This window comes from Caloenas nicobarica, chromosome 2 (genome assembly GCF_036013445.1).
Source record: "Caloenas nicobarica isolate bCalNic1 chromosome 2, bCalNic1.hap1, whole genome shotgun sequence".
In the NCBI taxonomy this organism is placed as follows: domain Eukaryota; kingdom Metazoa; phylum Chordata; class Aves; order Columbiformes; family Columbidae; genus Caloenas; species Caloenas nicobarica.
This window is the reverse complement of record NC_088246.1, coordinates 127087657-127112840: the sequence shown is the minus strand read 5'-3', so window position 1 is coordinate 127112840 and position 25184 is coordinate 127087657. Positions and strand designations below refer to the sequence as shown.

Genomic DNA, 25184 nt, shown 5'->3' with positions numbered 1-25184 from the left:
AATGACCAGCTAGGCCAAGTCTATAAAGTCTCACAATTATGCCATTACCCACCTGAAAGGAAGACAGGACAGGAGGAAAGATAGAATCGCATGAAAATTAAACAATTTTATTCTAGCTATTTTTCCTGGGAAGGGGGAGTCTCTACTTCCCTAGAAACATATACACTTATTTACCACCATTGAGACCCATCTATTGGGTCAAATCCCAAACAATTTTCTCTGCTCTCTCTTCCCTGCTAGGATGCTTCCACAATTCAACCTCAATCTGCTTCCACAATTAAACCTTCATGTTGAGCTGTCTTCCACTGAGCAGGACCAACTCCAGCATCTGAATAGACATAGACAGTCCCTGAGATTCTTTTGAAAAAGCAGTTGATGTTGACTTACCTCATTGACATTTATCACTTCACTGTAAAAATGTTGATGTCCCTGAGACTGGTAAACAAAACCATCTCCTATGAGAATAGTAAACAATATGCTAATGGATTTTTTGGTACTTTAATATAAAGTTAACTCTGTCCTGCCCATCAGAGCAAGATTCAGTTTTGAATGCCTGATTTCTTTATGTGTTTTATGTACCATGTTTAACACAAGCCATACTTTTCTCAAAACCAAAAATGACAATAAGGTATTCCATTCACTTTACTCTTGAGATTAATGTGACACAGCCAAATAGCTTGGAAAGGACAATGGATGGAGATGGGTATATATGCCTGATACTGACTGAAGGAATATTCCCTTTTTAGAGGTAATTCTAACTTCCAGAAAAAGCCATCAAGAAGGATTTGTTTGATTTCAATAGGAAAGAGCCCAGTTCATTAGCTGGATTTTTGGATTCTTAAGGGCATTGTTTCTGTCTTTACCTCAAAGCTCATAGAAACTTTTCAAAAAATAAAATAAGTCCCTGAACTTTCATAAGAGAGAGGCATGTATTTGTTCTCACTGACTGTGATTTTTCTTCTTATATGTAAAGGCCGAAATGTTCAGCTGAAGCTTTGGGTAAAACCTAAAGGAGCCAGGGGGGAAGGAGGATGTTCAACTGCAGAGGCCTCTGGGAGCAGTTTACGAGGAACTGCCTTGGCAGCCTTTCACAGTATCCTGAGTACTGAAAAACTGGTTTATGAAAAACTGTCTCACACCTTGTCCAGAAAGCACCAGAATGTAGTAAATGCTTCTATTGATTTTGCATTATTAAATCCTGAAAAATAACTCAGCTTTGCATGATATCTAATTTACTTGATTTAGTATGTTAATAATTCTGTCCTTGAGACCGAAATGAAAACCGCAGTGATTCTTCACTCTGGAATTAGATGTCTGCAAAGGAATTCATTTTTTTTTCAGATTATGTGAATTATTCAAGAATGTTAAAAAGCACTGTTTTTAAACTGTTAAACTACTTCACCGTTTCCACTGCTATGAACTGCGAGTCTCTTGGGGACCACTATTTCAGGGTCCTGAGAAAAAGTCAGTAAGAGGCAGTGGAGTCTTAATGATGGTGAGGTTTGGACTGGGGCCATAATGGGCCTTGGAGGAGAAAGGTCTTAATGATGCATATTGAAACTGGAAAATCAGATGTGCATTTGGGACACTGATGACCTAGTGAGTGTCATATTGCATGCATTTACACATTGGGCATCCACGTTAAAACAGAACTGAGGTAATAAAATCTAAAACTTTTAGATTGTACTCACCATATCTCTGTAGCGGTGGTTTGTCAGAACTGAAGACACAGTCATGTACTCTGTCCTTAAGGCAGTAATGTGACTTTCTCTCATGTAGTCTATCGCTGTTTTGAGGCATGCTGAGATAATTATTACACCTTTAATGTGTAATTTAAATCTGCTGGTTTTGCTGGCAAAACCATCTGGCTTGCATTCAAGTGATGGATACTCTACTATAACATAAAATAAATATTACCAAGGCATTAATGACTTTCATGTTGAATCCAGTGTACATAAACTATATTCTCATGCATTTTAACCTGAAATCTCTTTTAAGAGAATATATTTAAATTCCACATCTGGAAACCAGATTTTTTTTTCCCTGTCTCAAATACTGTAAAATAACTTTTGAACAAAAGAGAACCGAGTTCTTCAAATAACTGCTGAACTCTTCCTTTCTGTCATGCTTCACTACTGACCTCTAATGAGCAATAAGCATATTGCCTGACTTTGTTACCCCTTTACAGAGAAGAAATGTGACATTAACACAAGTTTTTCCTCATACGGGCTTATTCTTTCAGAGTAAGTAGGAACACTTGCAAGAGCTGCTGGGTTAGATTCCTGTATTATTCTTACTAAGAAGCTGCTTTCCAGAGGAACATATAATACAACCAGGATATGGTATTTTTTAACCACTGTTAACCAGTAAAATTTCAAAGAAAACTTGTAGATTAAAACCAAATGTGCAAACATAGGACATGACACTCAAAAGTCCAGAGTGCTCCTAGAAGCAGGTTTGCAAACCTCCTGTGAATAGAGTGAAACCTGAGTGTTTGTGAGAAGCAGCTTTGTAGTATATTGCAAAAATAGCACACCATTGAAATAGTCTCACACATCTTTCCTTTGGTATGTACGTGACTGGTCAGGAATTTTGCTCCTGAAGAATACTGTATACTGTGTCAAGCACATGACGTTGAAAACCATATTACATTTTCAAAGTATTACACAGACTTCAGATGGTTAGCATATTTTGAGTTTTACTATTTATTTTGAATGCATGTCAAGTGTCTTAATGTTTTAGCTATTTACTTATCCTAGTTCATAACATACTTTTTATTGTATAATTTGGCGGTCTTATAAAAATGTCAAGGGTAACCAGTCCTTACAATCACAGTCCTTCAAACAGTCTATCAAGGTTATCATATTTTTGCACTACACAACTATCTTTACATGATATTGAAAGAACCTCCATTCAAGGGTAAGAATAAAGGAGAAATGTTTCCATGCCCCAAACAACTTCAAACATCCAGTGACCAAAATGTTGTCTAATTGTGGGCATTTTTCCAGGACTCTCAAATGCTTTTCTTCTAGGGAGCCAGGAGAAATTCACTACCTCTAGTCCTTTGTAATCAGTCTAACACAAAATTTCTATTGCTAGTGACTGAACAATTCAATCCCCAGGAAAAATACTGTATACCTGAAAGTTGCTACATGGTATTTCCTAGATTGCTGTCTTCCTCTGTGACAATAATGAAATTTACAAGATAAAAAAAAAAAAGAAGAAAATTTTAACAGTTTCAGCTGCCATCAAAAAATTGAAGAAGGATGTAATATTTCCCAAAATAGACCAGTAATAATTAGGAGAACAAGAAGCTCTTTTTAAGAAGGGGCAAGTGAATACCTGCTCAAGTGGATGACAGGGTCAGCTGGGTGCTACGAATATCCAAAGAAAATATTGTGAAACAAGGGTAAAGCTGCGCTCCCTCCCAGAGGGCTGCAGCCACAGTCCCTTTGGACCAGCAACACACAGCAAGCTTGACCAAAACCAGATGCTGCATTCAAAGCCCTTTTGCAAAAGCTTGCACAGAACAGCTCTGTGTGCCCTTTTCTGAAGTAACGAAACACTGAACTGGGGAATGTATTTGTATTCTGGAGTAAGCAGTCCCAACACGGTGTTATTCCAGAAGTGCTCTTGAGTTTTAATTTCACTATGTCACTGCATAATAATTTCCCCCCATTGAGGAGGCTGTAGGCAGTTTTAAACTTCGGCGTAGACTGAGGATTGGTAAAAGTCATGGAAGCAGCAGCACGTTACTTACACCACTGGGAAAAGGACAAACAACACTACAAAAAGACATATTAATGAGGTCTCTGCCTACACAGCACTGAAGACAGACACTGAAAAAAGCAGGGGCTGGGAACACTTTTCCCTTAGTGCTGCCTGTTTAGGAGAGGCAGAAAGACATGGACAGAGATTTTTGACAGAATTATCACTGAAATTATTGCTTTCCAATTTATGCTGCAGTGCTGCACTACACGACTCCAGCAGTACGGTGCTGTTATGGTCACGGTGTTACAGTCTCTGGGCTTCACCAGCACTTCACTCAGTGTTTGCTTCAGAGAAACTTCAGGAAGCTTTCTAACCTCTACTCTGGAATAGTTTGGATAGAAAACAAATGAGTGGGTTTATGGAATTATAATTGCAAATGTACAACTTTTAAAATTTGAATTAATTTCTCTTCCTTAGAGACCAAAGAACGTATTCACAGCAGAAAACCAGCATGGTTATAATTACTTTCAAAAACTTCAAAATCAAGGAACTAGTATAAACCGAAAACACCACAAAAAGTGTTGGATATATGCAACATAATTTTGAAAATAACAAAAAATAATTCTACCTTTACTACAAATAACAACTCTGTATGGAGAAAAGATATGAGGTGCATTACAGTGTTTTAACATCTTTCTAAATAGACTGTGAAAAACAAAACAGTTAATTCCCATTTTGTTTTCAGAGGCTGTTTGATAGCAATATAATGTTTTTATGTATTTCTCTAAAGCTCCACATTTTGTCAGCAGTAAAGGTGAATATTTTATTTTAACCAATCCTAAAGGCATTCATATTAATATATCAAAAAAGCTCTCGATCAACAGTCTTCAGCAAGATACTTTTCTTTTGCCAAAATAAATAACATTTCAATCCTACACTTATTAAAAATGTAAGTAGTCCTATGTAGGTGTCCTAAAATGTAAACGCATGCTCAGCTAGAATAAACAGGACTTATTTGTTGCCATATAGTCAAAAGATAGAGTAATTCACTGGGTACTGTCTCAGGTCTCAGTGTGATGCTTGAGAGTAGATAAGATGTTAAATTCCTTGGAGGGAAAAAGAAACACGTGATAGATTAACACTGTTTTATATCACATATAGATTTTTATTGCAGAATGACAGAGAATGTACCTGTGAATGCAAACGCGATTTATGGATTTCAGTGCCTGGCCCATGAAGAATACATGTGGTCTGTTAAAGCTCTTAGTTAAATACATCAGATCTAAGCTCAAACTTACACATCATTAGTTTTGGGAACTGCAACCAGTAATCACATAAAGGAGAGTTTCACCCCATGACAGAGGGTGCAACCTGGCACTGTCAGCAGTCTCCTCTACAGTGGGGTGGTCTATCAGTCCCTAGAGAGGCTGTTGCAAAACCCACTCTGCTCTCACCCTGCTATAGATACAACTTCGTTTCCATTTCTAAGGTACGAAAGCTGGCTTTTTTGGTTCAAACTTTTCCCTTTAGTAGTCCCTAGTACAAATCCCAAAACACTGCCCAAAAGCACTGCCATTATACAAAACAGAAATAAACCTGGAAACATTACTTCGGGAAAAAGAGGTGAGTTAATGTTTAATTAACAGCAGTGACAGAACATTCTTAGGATCAGACAGAAATGTAAGACATCCTCTAACTTTGAGAGCCAAAAGCGGTCACACAGACTGGCAAATACATCCCTCTACCAGAGCCTCCCCCTTGCAAGTTCAAGGGGGCAGGCAGCTCCACTCTTCACCGTCTCAGATAAAACCTGCTGCCAAGACTCTTTTTCTGATCTTCAAATGTAAGCAGCCCAGATCACCAAAGTCAGGCAAAATGAATCCAAGCATCCTCCTTTTTGTAATCCCCAGAAAGTCCAAGAACATTTTCCATGTTTCTTGAGAGAACCATAGAGATTATTCTCAAGGAGAAACCTGAAGATATCAGCATAACATCTTTACAAGTCCTCAGGACTCTCTGCTGTGGATCAAGTTGTGCACACCAGGATTCAGGCATCTGAACATTGGGGTTATGAGTCCCAGAGGGGAGACAACGTGGCCACTCCTAGCAAAGAAGCCATTGTCAAAATCTGGACTGAAGCAAAACAGAAGTCTCTATTAAATCTTCATTTATCCCATCACAATTTCCTTTTCTTGCAAAAGTGTTACTAACAGTGACAACTGGAAAGAAGAAAGAACATATCTAACATGAACATTCAGTACATGATAATTTATTCATCTCAGTATTTTATTTTGTCTCACTTAACATTATGTTATAGCATAAGGGTAATTTCTTGAGAGATGAATTACATAAACATTGATTTTTAAAATTTTGTTTGTCTCATTAAATTACACTTATCCAATTACCCACTAAAGCCGCTTGTAATGCGAATGCACATTTCTCACATGGCATTCCAAAGCAATGAACTGCAAAATGACATCTTGTCAAAATGGCACATTCACACATTTGACAATAAAGTTGAAAGACCAAAAAAAACTACCCCAAAACCAACCCACAACAAACCAATCAACCCCCAAATTAACCCCAGTAGTTTAAAACAGCTTTTTTCACTGTTTCAGAATCCAGTAAGGTGTCTTCAACTCAGCTTTCTCTAGAACAAAACCATTCCATTCTTTACCAAAAACACTGAACTATCACAAGCCTGGAGAACAGCCCACTTATTGTCCAAAAAGCTACCAGAGGAGCTCTAAAGAGCAGAACAACCAGACACATCTGGGACTCTTTCAAATGGCACTGAAAATAGCCTCCCAAATCGCTGTGCCCTGATGGGTGCAGACAGGCCCCCATGGGCTCTGGCTGTGCTGACCAGTCGCTGCCCAGAAATCCAAGAGCAATGAGGCAGCTCCAGGCCACAGAGCAACAAAGCCGCATTAGTGCAGCTCTGTGCCCCGGTTATTGTGCAGCAGCAAGAGTCAGAGCTCATTAGCTCAGGAACTGTGCTAAGCTCGTTTATACACCCACTGTCTTCAAAACTGAGCTGCTAAGTCTGTGAAATGCTGAACTGTATTTGTGAATGTAGTAGGTGAGACTGCATCTCTGCACTTTATGCTGCTTCTCAGCAAGCAGATGTTCCCCTCCCCGATCTCAGCCAAGGTCTGAGGAAGCGCAAAATGACTCTCCAATCCAAGCATCACATAGTGATGTGCTTATACCTCAGAAAAGAACCTGATGTCTTATCCCCATGCATGCAACAGCCCCATTTAAAACTTTTCTACTAGTACAAAATATGTGACCATAACAGTAGTCTTTTTGGAGGGTTTTTGGAGGGGGGCGGTATAGGTACTCAAAATAGCCTCTCAAAAAAGACTGCCAGACTGAAGTATAGTCTCTCAAAAAAGATGGGACATTTTAAATTTAATGCCTGTGTGCAGGGATATGTGCAGGTATTACTGTAGAGGTCTTCTATGATGAGTGTCTTTTATAGATTTTTCAAATTCCTTTGTGTGATCTAAATCCATATCTGCTTTATTCTGGCACAAAGAGAGAGATCACTCTTTGGCGCTTAGTTACACAGTCAGCTAGGAACTGTTCTCATTTACAACAGCCTTCTGAGTGTTGCCTACGGGCTGCTTTTACAGGTCTGAGCAGCCCCAAATCTCCATGTTGCTGCAATAACCGTCTCCCTGGAACGACTCTTTGCTTATATAAGTGCTACGGTCACACAAGACTTAAGAAAGTCTCTCCTATCCCAATCCTGTTGGGATTGCATCTTCTCTATAACAATACTGTGGCACATCTTACACAATGATCTGCCTTGTACCTTCAAGGGGAAGAAACACAAGACATACCAGAAGCTCAGTGAAAGTCTGTGCCCATCATTATCAGGACAGATTATAAAACTTTTTCCCAGAAATTCCTTCATCTATCCCAGTCACACAACAGCAATTAAAAATACAAACAAGATACTTGGGTGAACAAAACATACAGCACATAAATACTGTTCATACAAGTGCTAGAACAATAAAGATGAGGTGCAATCTGCTAGAGGTTCTCTTCTAAAGGAAAAAAGACTGGAGTCCCCTCTCAAAGTTGTTCTTCTGGATTTGAGAAGCTAAATCATCTCCCTGTTCACCTTTTCTTTACTCACATACCCTGAGAATCTTTGTGAGCATGGACCCACACATTTGCTTGACAGTCAGCTGTTCAGAATCTCTCTGGTGACTTTAGGTTGTGGGTCGACCACATTGTTGGAGGCAAAGTCATCTGAAGTGTCCTGGGCAGGCCAGCTTTGGTGTAAAAGCAGCACAGCCACACCTTCGCTATCCACACCTACCAGTTTGGGTCAGCTAGAGGATCTCTGTTTTCTAGAGCCAATGAGTTTTCTCCTTTTCCCAATTGTATTTTTCATTACATTTTGTTAGGTTAGCTTGTCTATTAATCACATTTACCATGTTTCTGCCTTACCCAGCCTCTGGAAAATTGAGAACTGGTAGTAGTTAAGGAAAAAAAGGAGTGAGGAAAGAAGGCACACAATAATATTACTTTTAAATGTGCATATTTATGAGCCATACACTCAATAAAAGGAGCAAAACACACCATGTAACAGAAGTATGGTCGTAACAGCATTCCTAATGCTATCTGGTTCACTGAGCTACAATTTCGCCACAAAAGAATTGCGCCCATAGGTCTACTGATCCATTATCTCAAGTTGGCTCTTTTTCCACACCTGTTTCAGCCCAGCAACACATGTATCACACAGTTCTGCTCCAGTGTGCTCTGACATGATTAATTTCTGTGACATTAACTCTGCCATTGCTGCCTGGTCTGTGGTGTTCAGGTTTGTACAGACTCTTTGGGTAAGAGGAAGCGTTAACTCTCTGCACTGCAGCACAATGAATCTTCTTGAGCCTGACAGTAAAAGTCCCTTTTGTGCTGCCATAACCACCACTAGTCCACCCTGTCCCCATGCCTGTCCAAGCCCATAGGATCCCACTGTGCAAAACGGATCCTCCAGACCCACAGACCACAACTTCTGTCCTCTAGATGAAGGATTCGGAACAAGAATGCTAGACTAGACCATTGGGTTGTTCTTGTTTATTCAGAGAGGCTTGCATGGTTTCTTGAACCAAAATCTGTATCCTTCACTCAAAAATGACACAAAAATTTTGGCTAGAAGGGAACTTCGGAGGTCATCCTGTCAAACTTAAATACCAATCTCAGTTCACTACTGCCTGTTAAGTCAGGATGACACTCTAACCCTGAAACTAAGCACCAAATTTATATTTGTCAGGTCATTAGTACAAAATATTAACCTGGACAGAGCATCTAAAGCAGCAAGAAAACAGTACTGTGTGGAACTAGGAATAAATAACAACGATTTATGTAAATTATATTGTTCCCCTTTGCCTTCGGTGCCAAACAGCTAATCTTCTCTCCCAGCTCTGATGCTTCTGTCCAGAAGGATTAAACATATTAATATACAAGCCTATTGAAAACATTTAGAGTTCTCTCCATTATTTCAGTTTAACATAAGTAAATGTTCAACAGGAACAAAGACCAAAAATAAAGCCAGTGGAATACCAAGATTTTCCTACAGTAAAAAATAATGAACAGTACAATCTCTCAGTCTGGGGAAAAAAAAGTTACATTTCCAGAAAATTATTAAGTTCCTAATGAAAACAGACTGCTGTTTTGTGGAATTAGAAGCAATGAATCATCTTTCAAACTAAAGGACACACAATTTAACAGAGGGATTTAGATTAGTAACATTACATTTCCTACAACATGAGTTTTCCACATATGAATTGCAAGAATTTTTTAAGGGGCTGGATCGTTAGTTGGCAACTCAAGAACAGTGACTTGCTGAGCCAGCTTAAGGTAATATGAGCACCCCAGGGTCCCACGTCAGGGCACAACCTGATCACCTACAAAGATTGGAAAGGAATGTTCCTCACTCACAGTCCTGAGCAGCTGGCTTCATGTATCACAGATCTTGAGTCTTGTTTTTTAACCTTTTCCTTGAGTAGAAGTTTATCAGCATTTCTAGATTAGCTACACAACAGAACTGATTCTGTATAGCAAATCCTATTCTCTTACCTTTTTACTATTATATGCTACTTTGGTGTAAAAGAAAATAGTCCTATTATACACTTCAATATGCAGATGCCTTCCAAGGTCATTTCATTTACATTAAATATTTGCTTCCAATTTATTTTCATGGTCCAGACACTCTAAATGAGTACATTACACAAAATAAAAATGCATAGCTTTACACTCAAGCAATTGATCTCAGCATCATAAAGCTATTCAAATATATTAATATAAAAAGATGAAAGACTTTCTTGATTATAACTTGTGTGTATGTAACTTACATAACTTACATAACTTAATTGGATTTTACTTAATAGATAATATGATTTAAAAGCTACCCTTCAAAGCTGTAGGTATCATTTATAATCTTTTAAAAGCTACCCATAATGCATAAACAAGGTAATAAATACTCATCAGACCAAATCAGATAATGCAGCAACAACATAAAGTAAACAAACGCTCCTACTCCCTGTAAATTCCCTATTGCCACTGACAACGCCCACTAAAAATCCAGCTATTCACAGTCATGAGGCTGAGCAGCAACCCAGCTTTGCAATCAGTCCAGGATGCTCAGATATTTTACAGATCTTGGTAGGGCGAAGAAAAAAACAATGAAAATACTTCACCTACCACTTTCTCTTCTTACCTCATGATGCCTTAAGTCAAGTTCCTCCTTTGGCAGTATATGCCAGCATGGGATGGGAAACATTCCCAGGCACACCTTGGGATATGTATTTATCTGTAGGTCAAAATGAATACTTTCCCATCAGTTTAAAAACCTGTGAAGTATGAGAATGTATGAGAATATCTTTATCCATAGTCTATTTATAGAAAGACTTTAATACAAAAAAATATATATGCAGCTTTTTGAATTATGTGAACAAAATAGCTGTAGACAGCCAGAGAAAGAAAGGACAATATTTTTTTAAGACTATGCTCTGAACAATGTTGTGCACTACTGACAACAAACAGACATATCAGTGACAAGTTTTCCCTCCTTTTCCTTTTTCCTCAATAGGGTATTTAAACCATATTACAAAGAGAACCTGTAATAAACACACGCCCTGTTTTGGAAACAGAAAGTGATCACAACTAACAGGCAAATCAATTTTGGTAGTGAAAGAAGATCATTCTTACAGTCAAGGAAACATTAAAATAGGGAGGAGCAGAACTGAAGAGGCACACTCCCAGATTCCTCCCAACAGGTACAGTGCTACTCATATAACAGAACTAAAACCCACTGGAAATGGTTCCTTATCAGTAACAACAGGTGTACAAAGGAAAGCTCACATCTGCTGAAAAGGCAAATAAAAGGTGGTTGATACAGTTTAAATGTACCAGCTTTTTTGACAATTAACCTGTGCCAGCTCAGTGTCAGCCAGGCAGGTTAAGTGTCAAACAGGCTGATTCATTTAAACTGTACCAGCCAGCTTTTCTCTGCATATTTAGCAGAAGAGTAACTGCATTCTGTAATAAGAGAAAAAATTGATAAAACTCAGGCAAGAGAGCAGGGGAGGACTAAAGTGAGAGCCTGGAGTGGGCTGCATTGAAAGATGTGAAGGTGGCAGCAGAGAGATTCACTTTCAAACTACTGGGAATCATAAAGCATTTGATCACTGAAGGCAAAGTCTGCTATGTATTAAGATACCCCTCCTTCACCACAGGATCCTGGGATGAAACAAAGCTAAAAATGGGCAGACCTATCTCAAGAAAGACACTCCAAGCATGCAAAGGAGTTTTTTGGTTTGACTTGACCTCTGTGCAGTCTTCCCCTATGAGGCAAGGATGGAATGTCCTTCCAGGTAGAGATGCAAACATCATTTCGCCTCTCACAGAAATAAAACTTCAGAGCCTTAGCTGCTTTCACAGAGACCGAGACCCTACACCTTCCCTGATGGGGTTGTTCAGCCTACTTCTGTCACTGCGTTACAGTTATGCTGCTCTATCCTCTTCTGCTCTTCAGTAACCCAAGTGGGAATGGCAGCCTACTGCGGAGAAGACAAACAGCCTTAGCTGGTCTATACTTGGATACTACAAGTGGAGGACCTGCATCAAGAGGGATGCAAAACATGGACTCAGGTCTGCTTGTAGGGCTGTCCCACCACCTCTAGGCTGCTCTAATTTGTGACATGAAGTTATGATAAGAAACACCACGGACTTCTGGAGCAGGCAGACAAGTACCTGTTTTACCTTTTTGTCATGGCAACACCCTCCAGCCAGGTCACTGATGGGCCTGACGGGACTATTTGTCTAATGGAATATTAAATGCTCATTAGCACTTTTGTTTGGATTAACTAAGCACAGTGCCATCAATCTAAGTTCCTCCTCAGCCTCACTGCATGTGAACTCATCAAATGCCATTTCTTTGGCTTCCACACTTCCTTTAACATTTCAGTATTTTCTTCCTAAAAATAACAGCCAACTCTCTCCTGAGATTCTGTTGGGCAGACTGTGTTTGCCAGCATCACATTAATCTTGGGTGGGAGTATGGTCTGCTTTTCTTAGTTCTTACTGCCTGCCCTCCCCATGCAGAGCAAGTTCTTGGAGTTAGGAACTTTCTGCTATCTTGTATTCTTCTGGTAACTTCCACAGAATGGCCACATTGCAACTTAGCCTTAGATTTTGTAAAAATGTAATTAAAAATAAATACATTTAGTAATGTATTTTTGGGCTTGATATGGGCTTGAACACACGAAACTTTGTTTGGATCACATTCACCGTGTAAGCACATAAAATTCCCCAACTCTATTCTTACCGCTTTTCCTTGCCTATTCATTCCCTGCATCCTTCTCAACTCCATCCCAAAGTCCAAGTACCTTCCCATTAATAACATATTTTGTTTCAAATGTACCAGCATGAAAAAGGTTCACAGGCTGTTTTTCTAAATTAAGATTCATGCCATTTTAGTACCCAGTCATGAGTAAAGCAAACAGGTTCTTGAAATAAGATATCTTCTTTTCAACATTGGGCTTAGCACTTGACTAGTTCAGTTAATGTGTTGTGATAGGTGTTGTAGGTTCATATTACCATCTTCCTGTACATCTGCATTTAAGTCTCACAGCACAGTGTAATTGGACCTTCACAATATCACCTTCCACCTGTTGGCAAAACATAATGGCACAATTTGTAAAACAGCTAATTTACAAAGAAAGTAATGACCTGATAACATCAGAAATATAAAGAACAACTTTGCAAATGGAAGTCAGTGGAAATTTTACCACTAACAAATGAGTTTGAGTTTGCATTAGAGAAACTCATGGTAAGAACTTTGAGGAAAAAAGCATTAGAATTGTAATTCTTTACCCTAAAGGAAGATTTAATGGTAGTTTTTTTCTTAGACTTCACAGGAGAGTACATTCCAAAACAGCTAACGTAATTGAGAGCTAAAACCCTATGGCCCGAGACTTTACAGAAATCAATCAGTGAGGTTTTACTGAAACCAAGGAAGTTACAGTTGGTATGATCCAGCTCTACATGCCACTCGCTACTATCTTGGAATCATTACAGGAACTATGCTTATAAATTTCATGCAGGAAACAGAGAAGCAACAACATAGGCCAGATTCTGTTGCGGGTGCTACTCCACTCATATTTCTATAGCAGCCAAGAACAACAGGAACAAAACAATCACAATAAGAGACAGGCTCCCCTCCACTCATACTGTAAGGTGGCATAAGGGACCAAATATAGACGGTCAAGGACTACCAGAAAACAGAACCACCCTGTTAACTACAGCACACCAGTCCTCACCATGGGCTGAATTTTTTGTGTGTGTGTGTGTGTGTGTGTTGTTTTTTTTTTTGTGGGTGAAAGAGTTTTAAGATGGAATGTGAAGAAGAAAGGGGAGCATGGAAGAATTACGCCAGTGCTTATTATAAAATTTAACATATGGACAAATGAAGTCAGCATCTTAATTGATGAGGAACAATAACTTTAATCCTGATCTGGAAAGTCAGATATCAGACAAATGACAGGCATCTGTCAGCTTGTGGAGCTGGGACTGGCTCACGCTCTGAATGCCAGTCTTCTGTTCTTGAGTGTATAATGAACAGAACTTGGCACCCTGCCTCCATTCCACAAAAAAACAAGGGAAGGGAAGCTGAAGGCCCTCAAAAATGCAGTAACTTTAGCACGTGTAATGTTGGTAGCTTTTGCTTGAAGTCCTTCTCATTTATTTCTTAACTTGCTATTTTAAGCATCAGTCTTCCTGGATTTAGTCTTAAACTTGATCAGCTCAACTAATTGGATGAAAAAAGGAGCAAACTTAAAGTTCACAGTCATATGAATTATTAAGAGTGAATGACAACCCTTCAATACAACTGATTTTCTTTATCCACATAACAGCAAACTTTTCATCAGGATGATGGCGCACTTCCACTGCAAAGAAAGTCTCTCCTCACAATCTACAGGGCACACTACCACCACCCCTACAGGATACTCAAATTATAAGGCGATTACTACCTGCTCCCCAGAGGAAGGCACTTGCTTATACCTGCCGGACGGAACTGGCATCTGGCAACTCAACACCCCACAAATACCCTCTGCAAACACGCTCTTAACAAACACGTGTACCCTGCCTTCCTGTTCCCATTCCATTCCAAACAAACACCTCTTGCTCCCACACCCCACCTCAGTCAGCTTTTGGACGTAGCCTTTATTCCTGCCCAGTTCAGACTGCTTAATACACACACCCATAATATTTTATATTTACATATTTCATCATAACAAATATTAATTACATATATTTAGTCAAAGGCATTCCTTCCAGTTTGTTTGCAGACTTCAAGAGGAGCAATAAACACACTATTAGAGAATAACAGATACGTAAAAGACTTCTTTTTCCCTGGAAAAAATTATGCCTGCTCCACTTGCTTTTGCTGTGTCACATCAAGCAAAAGAAATCATACATTTCTATGTCACAGACTTTACTCTTTTGACTACCAAATACATATTCCCCTCCCCTCACTAAGGGATGGCAAGATTAATAATATAGTAAGTGTAAATATCGCTGCACTGAATGTTCAGTACAGCCAAGTGTTTTCTTAAGTTAGGCTGCACCTAAACAAGAGTTAGCATGCCAAGCTGCTTCAAATAAATGAAGCAATTGCTCTTTCAATGTGAAGCGTTTCGCAAGAAATTGGGTTTTACTTATAAGTGCAACCAAGTATAAATCTTATCAGTCCAGTATAATTTTTTAAATAGAAATTTCTGAAACTATTACAGTGAAATACACATAATAATTAAAACAAACAAAGCCACAAAAAAAATCAAAACACAAACAAACAAAACAAAACCCTACATTTTATTTAAACAAATGGTAAAACGAACAACTCTTGAAAGCGTTCTGCTCCAGCAGGAGGGAAAGACTTACCTGTGGGAAATCTGAGCAGAGGTCATGGAAACATACAGCTGGCAGAAAATGCTTGTTGCAGAACACTTTAAAAATCCACAACTGAAAAAAAAAGAAGTATTCAAATACACTATTTACAGTCCTGCACTAAAAGCTAGGCAGATGAAAAACATGCAGTTCATTATCTGCCTCAAAGAAGTAATGAAATACAGTGAGTTTTAGGCCAATTTTTAAAAGGGGAAAAGGGAAGACTCAGGGAACTACAGGCCAGTCAGTCTCATCTCTGTGCCCAGCAAGATCACAGAGCAGATCCTCCTGGAAACTATGCTAGGGCATACAGAAAATAAAGAGGTGATTGGTGACAGCCAACCTTGCTTCGCTAAAGGCAAATCATGCTTGAAAAACTTGGTTGCCTTATACGATGACATTACAGCATTGGTGGATAAGGGAAGAGCAACTGATGTCATCTACCTGGACTTGTGCAAAGCATTTGATACTGTCCCACATGACATCCTTGTCCTAAATTGAAGAGACATGGATTTGACAGCAGATTTAATGGATTTGATCCACACACTGGATTGGTATTAAGACCTGTGCTGTTTAACATCTTTGCCGACAACATGGACAATGGGATTGATTACACAAGCCCTCAGCAAATTTGCTGACGACACCAAGCTGTGCGCTGCAGTCAACAAGCTGAAGGGAAGGGATACCATCCAGAGGGACCTTGACAGGCTTGATAGGTAGCCCCATGTGAACCTCATGGAATTCAACAAGGCCAAGTGCAAGGTCCTGCACATGGGTTGGGGCAATCCCAAGTATGGCAGGGGGATTGGAACTCAACGATCACTAAGGTCCTTTCCAATCTAGCCCATTCTATGATTCTAGGAACTCCACTCAGGCCTGTCCATGTCCCACTCACATCATCAGGCTCCAAAGATCAATGAAAAAACCACAGCACGTTTCAACTCTGAAATTCACTTGCAAATGGATAAAGGGTAGTGAACATGCCAAGATCCTGTGATTAAGCTGCATTTCTCCTGCTGCTACATGTATCACTGAAAGTGAAATAGGCTTAGAGAGAAATGGAACTAAAGTTTGCTTCATGAAAAGAGCAACCTTAAGTTACATTATTTCACCTTGTAAAATGAAGGGGCTGGTGAGGTCCTGCAAATGCTAGCACTGACTGATAAATGTAAAAATCTGTCTATATACTAAGAAGTCACATCTCTTTGTGTGTGTGTCTGTGTGTTTATCCTTGGCAGAAGTAGCCTCCAGAAAACGTTGAGGAAAAAGTTTCAGGTGTGCAAGCTTGTGTTGCAGGATATACCCCCAGAACAACTTGCAGACTCACAGGCATGAGTAAGTTCTGGCTATCTGATCAGTTCTGATTACCAGAATTTCTAATTTTGAAGAGAATACTACTCATCTTATTTGCTGCCTTGCCCCTATACTACAGTCAATCTGAAATTGGCTGCAAGGGATCCCTGAGCAAATGCTCCGTACTGAAAACACCATGTACAGGGAAAGCTCTAGCAATTATAGTTGCTGGGGTGTTGGTGGTGGTTCTTTTTTTTCTTTAACAATACAAGCTATTGTTCACCAATTTCCTGCAGGTGTTTTCAGTTTTTCAGTTATTTTGAATACAGCTAGATGAAGCTTCTCTATTTTATTTCTAGAATGACTGAGTATGTAAAAGCCTCTGAAGGCTGCAGTACATTTCATATGTTAAACAAACCTGAGAGGTAATTATTTCTAACTGAAGATACAAAGTTCATCAAGAGAGGACTCGGTTTAATTTGCCAACAGGATGACTAATCAGCAAGCACGTGCTGGCCAGCCATGCCAGAACACGCCAGCCTCACCGCTCTGCGTTACCCGGACAGTACATGTGATCTGAACATCCCATGGGGTTGATCACAATATTCAGTGGAAAGTGGGAGGGTGTTAAAGCAGACGTGAGAGAGACTTTTGGGAGACAAAGGAAATAAATCTCCAGGAATTCAGGCATCACGTATTCTGCTACTCCTTGGACAATTTGTTTTCTAATGTGGAAAATTCACAAAATTATTATATTAGAAAGTGTGAAGGCTAAACAGGGCTTACTCAGATGTGGCATTCACAGTAAGCAGGCTGAATTGACGAGAATATTCCAGGCTGATTCTGGAAAGCTGCTAAGTCACAGTAAAGGACAACCTATTAAGCACATTGCTATTTCTGTACATATCTGCACATTCTCCAAACTTAAGAACATCCCAATTCATGATCAACACACGTTTTTCTTTTTCAAACAAACAAAACTCTAGAACTTCTGATCAATATTTTTTGCAATTCAGAGAGCTCATTTAATATCACTACTTTTTCTGCAGCCTGTACATCAGTTCTAGCAAATGCAATTGTCGGCTAGAGATCATTTTGATGTTTTTCCTCCTTTTGCTAAAAAAATCAAATCTTTGGAAAAGAGCACGCAGTACACTGACAGGAAAGTACCTTCTCCTTCTTGTCTTACTAATTTCAGTAGCAGGTATGATGGCATGTGCTGGGTATGGCTAAGCCTCATGTTCTTGCTGCCACTCTACTGAAGATTTTATTTCTATCCAAGAAAATTGAAATAATACTGACCTTGGTCTGTTGTAGTCTTTCTCTGTAGCCAATCTGTGTTTTGCACTATTTGAGCTTCATCAGTTGCTCTCAATCCATCTGGAGGGTATGACTTCCAGTTTTAAGATCTTTCAAGGCTAGTTTCTGATTGTTCTTCCAAGAATAAACATTACAAGTAACTGTTACAGGTGCGTGGAGAAATGTTTACTTTTCACTTCTGTGCCTCTCGTGCTGCAGGACACAAATCTAAACATTTCTGTGCTGGTGCATAGTGACATGACAAAAGGCCTCACTTAAATTCTAAATAATCTTCACAATTTATGCAAAATCACCAGATGCAAAATCTTGCTCTGAGAAATTTGCTACCTTCTCAGCTGTAATTACACTCACAGGGATCAATTTAGCCAAATCAGACCTGGCAAAATCTGCAGTAAGACCTGCAGAATCCAAGCAATGCTGTAACAAATTCCAGACTACTGGGCCATGCTACTGATCCAAAGGCCAAATGCTATTTGAGTTACTCATTGGGGAGGTCGACACAAATCAACTGAGAGCAAGAACAAGCTTTTGACCTGGACTTTATAATAGATAGCCTACATTTTACCTCTGCAATTTTATACCTAACTTCTCTTCAACTTTAGCTTTACCTGAACTAGACATGAGTCACCTGGCTCAAGTTCTTTTTGTCCCTTATATTCCAGATAATTGCATCCTTCTGAATGCCTCTCCAACAAACAGCTGCTTTCCATTTGTCACTATCACCTAGTATTTAGAAAATGTTCTAAGTTTATACAAGAATGCACAAATCTAATAACAGGTGTCTACTGCCATAAAAGTATTGTTAAAATAAATAAATAGAGAGAATTCCTTCTTAAGAGTAACCAACTCAGGTATACTTTTCTTTGCTGCAGATTCAACGAGCTGTAAGTGGAACACCACCACAGTCGACGTGGTTGTTTAGGTTTGGATAACTGAGACACTCTTTACCTTCTCTTTTCTCCCTCTTTCTCCAAAAAACATCCAATCTCTTTTTCCTTAAGTGGTTAGTGAATTTTGTGTGACAAATGGAAATAGCTGGATGTTGATTCTCTGTGCTGCCTGTAACCCCCTTAGAAAGCAGAAAGCTGATCAGCAGTTCAAGTGTCAACTTGATAATCCGGAAAACAAACAGCAAAACCTGCTCATCACTCTCTTTGCCCTAAGCTCACCCCTGGCACATTTTTGAACACAAAGTCTGCTGGTGGAAACATCTTTTCTGACTGGCTAGCAAGGTGCTTAGTTCACTCACCATGCCTGAAATATAATCTGGATAATCAAAAACCTTAACATTCTAAATGCAAATGTTTTCTATTGAAAATCTTCAGATTATCTCAGAGAGATTTTAACGTATTATTTTCTAACATATCCTGATAATTCCCTACCTCTTCTCATTGCAATGTACTAAGTGACAAAAATACTTGTCTCCTCCAGTTGGAGAATGAACTTTACCTTAATAATGAACTGAAACTCACTTATTTATGAGAAATGTACATAACCTAATGGACAGCTGTAATTCAGTTAGAACAATGAATATATGAATAACAAAGCTCAGAAACACCAACAGAATAAAGTTGAGCCCTCTAAGGCTTCAGTTATTCTTTATACTTTTTCATACAAGCAATATCAGGGCCTATTAGCAGCATGACAGATGGCTTTATGACAAATTCAGATTAAAAAAAACTGGAAATAAATTTGTCAATAGAACACACAGCTTAAACTCAGAAAACCATAGCACTGAATTTGGCACAGGTGAAAGGAGATTTAAAATGGCTTATTCAGCTATGACATAGGAAGTGAAAAATATAGGGCTATATTAACGGTTGCTTTAAGTAGGTGTCACTCATTCTTTCATATTAATAATGCCTCTTTTACTCAGCATCTCTTCTCCCTGCTACATACAGGTCATATATTTACAGTTCTTTTAGAATTCAGGAGTCTAGAGACTGTATCCCCTTCTTCTCTAATTATTTCACTGCTGGTTTTGCTTATCACCTTGGACGTGTTTCTTTCTGTCAAATAGCAGAGTCACTGTGTTACTGAATGAATCAGGCCAGTGCAATAGCTGTGACTGCATTAAAGCAAACCTATTTATGGAAACAAAATGCACAGTAAAAACATGCATTTATTGTCCAAGTGGGGCTCATTAATCGGTGACATTCTTCTAATACAATGATTTATGATATGCAGCATAATTTAAATTTAGTTTAGCTGTAGTCTAAACAAGCAGTCAGAATAGTTTGGAGTGGGGGCAAATGTGACTCTTGCCAAGAGGGAGGATTTTTTATTTTCTGTTTTAAATAAGCCTGATCCAAGTGGAAAGACTCTGACTGACTGCTGTGGGCTCTGTCTCATACCTCTTGCTTCTGTTGCATAACTTCTGATTTTTATTCCTTCTGATTTTTCTGGATTTACTTCTTTGCCTTTGCCTTACAAACTTGCTCCTTTCTCATTGCTAGATTCTTTTTCTGCCCTGTTTCTTTTCCTCCTACAAACAAAAACTATGATATTTATCTTCTTGTGGATTACTGCACATCCTGCAATGTACCAAACATTTAGCTCTAAAACAACTGAGTAGATTAAAAAATGATAAGCCATTCCCATGTACACTCACATACCCACATTATTTGCTTTTCTCTCCATCATTTTCCCCAAATGACATTTTAAAAATTTCCTTCAATTTTCATTACATTTCAGATCAGAGGGGATTGTCATATCATTTGCTGCAACAGTCACCCTGACAAACTTAAATCAAATTAAGCTTTACTGTCTCTAGAGTAAGTCACACCAAGCTGACCAAAGCTGCTTCTATCGCACAACATGGATCACACAGGCTGTACCTGAATTGTCTTTAGGTGATCTCAGTAGGAAAACCAGGCCTATTGCTTTCTGCTAAGTTTATCTGAAAAACTGCTTAGTCCAAAATAACATGTAATGATCAGATTTTAAGTACATGATCAGAGATATCAGGCAGGAACATAAGAAAAAGATTAATCACTAGAAGACAACGGCCCCTGTTATCCAACATTCTTCTTCAGTTTGGATTTATCTGTGGACTAGGAGGAAAAGGTCTCTCTGATGCTACAGGAGATCAACAGAAACCTCTGAATAACAAGATCATGCAGAAGGCTAGTGATCAGCGCAAAGACACAATACTGCTGTGAGCATTTGCACCTCTGTGTGTATATTTTAATCTTGCAAGAGAGTCTTCTTGGACAGAAGAGCATACAAGCAGGTACTAGATATACCAAACATTAAATGCTGGCAGCTGTGTGCCAATGCAAACAGAAGTAAGGAATTTTACAATACATTTACCGTCAAAAATTTTATTCACAGTAGATCATCGCCAATATCATTCTAAGTATCACTGCTCACCCAGTTGCTTCAATGTTCTTACTACCTCTTTTCTTAATCAAACTGCCACTTCCCATAGTATAGCTTCAGGAAACTGCATCCCACGTTATCCACAAAACGCTGTTGTCTTACCTGACAGTAATTATTACTCGCAAGAATATAGTCGCATAGGCAGTTATTTTCTTCTAATTATTATATTTGCAGTAATGCCCATTACAGATTATACACTTTTTCTTGCTTTCTTTAGGACAATTTGTTCCTTACACGGTACATTCAAATTCGCTGAAATGTTAATAATTCATCCAGTAAGCTTTTCTCTGATAAATTGCATATGGTCATGAGCATGTCTGCACATCCCTAGCAGCTTTTGAACTTGTTTGGCAGTTTCAACCTCACTAGAAAAAGGGAGAACATCTAAAAAATATTAAGTACTTACACATTGTGTGAAAATAAGACTTTGGTAGAGTGGCATAACCAAGTGAAAAGTTCAGATACTCAGCTGTATCAGATACCAATTAATTAAAATAAGAGACACCAAGAAATAGGCTTCATTAGTTTTGATGTTCACAAAACTTGTTGTTTGTATTTCTACTAGCTCAAGTACCCACACTGCCATCCTGTTACTTGACTAAGCACTTAAATTCAAATCTCATTCAAAATTAGCATTAATGCTCTTCAGTAAATTATTTCTAGTTAGCTTCATAGCATTACTTGGTTGAAAACACAGTGCCAACCTTTGTTTGGTGAAAAGCCTTCTCTCCCCATACATCCATTTGTAAAGGCTCTAATTTCCAAAATTGTTTATTTTGACCCGAAACGCCGTATTTATGGTCAGAACTCAAAGGTGGGTTTTGCTTTTTGGTTTCAGAGGTTAACCGTTATGCCAAACTGCTACTTAAGTAAGTCTCAATCCAAATCATTGAGCAACAAGAGCCATCCTGAATTCCTGTGAAAAAGAGGCTTATTTATCACAAGCTATTTTAAGTATCCTTAAAGCCTCAAAACTTGTTTTGAAAATTCATCCATCCATGTAATCTACTTCAAACTCTTTCACCGTGTTGGTTGAAAAGGCGTTCTCCGAAAGGCTAAACGAGCTATTTCCCATAATTTGCGCATTTAATTGGATGAGGTTTCGAGGCAGCGGAAGAAGGCCTGAGCCACAGGACAGGATGCTTTAGGCAGCGTCTCCGTGGAAACACCCAACCTCCGCTCCGGCAGCTTTACTTTCCGAGCTTTCCACCCCGGGCGCGGTGCGGGCGGCGGGGAGGCCCCTGCCCCGCGGGGCGCCCCGGGGGCCCGGCCTCGCCCACCGGCATCACCGGCAGCTCCTCCGCGGCCGCCGGGTCGGACGCTGGCCGGGCACGGAGCGCGGACGGGAGGGTGGCCCAGCCAGCCTGAGCACACGGACGCCCCGGCACCCGCCCCGCTTCCCGCTCTCGTCTTCCTCGCCGAGCCGGAAGAACCCCGGAGTCACACAACCCCCCACCGGCAGCCGCCGCCTTGCCCACCTCCGCTCCCCTCTCTCCCGCTCAGGGCCCGCGCCCGTTCCCCTGTGAGCAGGGGAAGAAAGGAGGCGGGTCTCTCCCGCTGCAGCCGCAGCCGAGGGGCCCCCACCGCCCGCCACGACACGTCCCCTCAGCGGCGCCGCTGTCGCTGTCACCGCCCCCTCCCGGCGCGCGCGCCCGCCCGGCCCGTCCCCGCGGCCAAACCCTCGCGAGAAGCCGCCGCTCGCTCCCGCGTTGCCACGTTCAAAGGCGCCGGCGGCGGGGAGCGCCTCGGACACGCGCGCCCGGCGAGCCGCCGCCGCCCCGCCCTCCTCGCCCCGCCGCCAATCGGAGCCGAGAAGCGCCCGCCTCGTTCCCGTGGACGCCCCGCGATTGGCTGGCTGGCTGGCGGGCGGGACGGGCCGCGGTGCGCTCGGTGCTGCGCTGCTGTGGCCGAAGGGCGCTCCCGCACGCGGGGCTCAGGTGGTGGCGGCGGTGCCTGACTCGTTGTCGCTGCAGCGCCGCCGGCCCGCCCCGCCCCCGCCGCGCGCAGCCGCCGCCCCTGCCCCTCGCTGCCTGACAGGACGTGCCATGGCCTCACGCAAGAGCACCAGAGGCGCCGGCAGCAGCCCCAGCCCCGGCTCCAAGAGAGGTGAGTGGCGCCGCTGCGGGAGCGCGAATGAGGCCGCAGCTCTGAGGGGAAGGGGCGGGCGTTCCCGCAGCCCCGTGAGGGGCAGCCCGCCGGGACGGAGCGGGGCGGTCGCCGGGCCCCCGGGGCTGGGGGAGGGGCGGGGGCCGATGCCGCCCCTCACCGCGGCGGGAGAGTCCCCGGGCGAGGCGAGCGGGTGCTGCGCCTTCCCCTCCGCCCGCGCCTCCCGGCGGGCTGAGGTGCCGCCTCCCCCGCCCGCCCCCTCCCCTGCTGCCGGCCCTGGGCCGCGCTCCGCCGGCGCCGCGGGAGCTGGGGGGGGCGGGGGGAGGTGGCCGCGTTGTCCCTCGCGTTTCCGCCCTTCTCGGGAGTTAGCGTGGAGGAGAAACTTGCGTGGCCGGGCCTGGGCGGTGGGGACGCCCCTCGAAAGCTCCCCAAAAGGGTTGGGGTGAGCGACGGGCAGGTCGTCTGCCCGGGGTGGGTCTCGACATCTGCGGTTGTCCCGGGAAAGTGCGCTCGGACCTTTTGCTCTGAAAACCGGGGGTAGAATCGGGATGCCCGATATCTGCTGCGAGCAGAGTCGTTGTTATGCTTGTGTTTAAACCTGGGTGTTGGAATATCTCCTCAGGCTGACCTGTTTAATAAGACTGGTCTAAAGTTTTAAATCTACAGTAAATGTAGCATCTAATCCGATGATTTCTCTAAGTATAGAAGCAAGGAGGAATAACGTTCGAAAAATGCAAGCAGGTTTTTTGAGACAGCTATCCCTGCACCCCTCCCCTGCAATAAAGAACACCTTAGCAAACCTCACTAATCATAAACTACTGTGTGCAGACACTTTAGGTAGGGAAGCTTTATGTGCAGTAGCATTTTTCAGCATAGCAGAACATGCTTGAAAGAGGAAAATATGTATACTGCTGGAGTCACTATGCAGCCATGCACACTGCATTAAAGAAAGGAAATACTTTTATCAGAGCTTGAATGTTCCCTTGTGGTAAATTATTTGGTTTTGAGCTTGACATGCACTGAGTTCCAGTGATGAAATGTGGTGACGACACTGAAATAAGATCTGTTTTTCCTCTTTGAATATAGAAATAATATGGAGAATAATGTTAATTAAAGGATGAACCATGTAGGATTAATTTGCCTATCACATGATGAATTAAGAGAAAAAGATTTCAAGCATACCAAAGCATAAAAGAATTTAGAGGTGATATCACAATGTTCATAGAAGTATGTGGTTTTTTGTTTGGTTGGTTGGTTTAGAATCACAGAATGGTTTGGGTTGGAAGGGACCTTAAAGATCATCTAGTTCCAAGCCCCCTGCCATGGGCAGAGACACTTTCTACTGGATCAGGTTGCTCAAAGTCGCATTGAACCTGGCCTTAAATACTTCCAAGGATGGGGCATCCACAGCTTCTCTGGGCAGCCTTTTCCAGTGCTTCACCACCCTCCTGGTGAAGAACTTATTCCTTATACCTAATCTAAATCTACCCTATTTCATTTTAAAGTCCTTATGCCTTGTCCTGTCACTACATGCCCTTCTAAAAAGTCCCTGCCCAGCTTTCTTGTAGGCCACTTCAGCTACTGGAAAGCTGCTATAAAGTCTCCCCAGAGTCTTTGCTTCTCCAGGCTGAACAACCCCAACTCTCTCAGCCTGTCTCCGTAGGAGAAGTGTTCCAGCCCTCTGATAGTTTTTGTGGCCTCCTCTGGACCTGCTCCAGCAGGTCCATGTCCTTATGTTGGAGGCCCTGGAGCTGAACAAAGTGGTGTCTCACCAGAGCAGAGATGAGGGGCAGAGTCATGTCCCTTGACCTGCTGGTCAAGCTTCTTTTGATGCAGCCCAAGATATGCTTGGCTTTCTGAGTTGTGAGTGCACATTGCTGGGTCATGTTTATCTTCTCATTGACACC

The 25184-nt window shown here is 41.4% G+C and overlaps 1 protein-coding gene and 1 long non-coding RNA gene across 9 annotated transcripts in view; one reads left to right on the top strand and one right to left on the bottom strand.

The window, feature by feature from the left end:
* Positions 1-4855: 4855 nt before the first annotated feature.
* LOC135985982 (uncharacterized) lies at positions 4856-22940 on the bottom strand. Of its 4 annotated transcripts, none has more exons than XR_010605827.1 (5): positions 22851-22940; positions 15172-15252; positions 12829-12899; positions 10448-10580; positions 4856-5930 (listed from the first exon to the last, which is right to left on the bottom strand). It is a non-coding gene; the product is annotated as an uncharacterized LOC135985982 (long non-coding RNA). The 4 variants fall into 4 exon arrangements; XR_010605829.1 differs by lacking the exon at positions 22851-22940 and adding an exon at positions 22650-22772; XR_010605828.1 differs by lacking the exon at positions 22851-22940 and adding an exon at positions 17773-18232.
* Positions 22941-23141: 201 nt separating this feature from the next.
* ASPH (aspartate beta-hydroxylase) overlaps positions 23142-25184 on the top strand; it is a 112274-nt gene continuing 110231 nt past the window's right edge. For 3 of the 5 annotated variants that reach the window (XM_065627676.1, XM_065627679.1, XM_065627675.1), the window contains exon 1: positions 23142-23277. In XM_065627676.1, the coding sequence (XP_065483748.1) occupies positions 23217-23277 (61 nt within the window). In that variant the 5' untranslated portion in view covers positions 23142-23216. The remainder of the gene's footprint in view (positions 23278-25184) is intronic. The other 2 variants (XM_065627680.1, XM_065627678.1) reach the window with 2 other exon arrangements.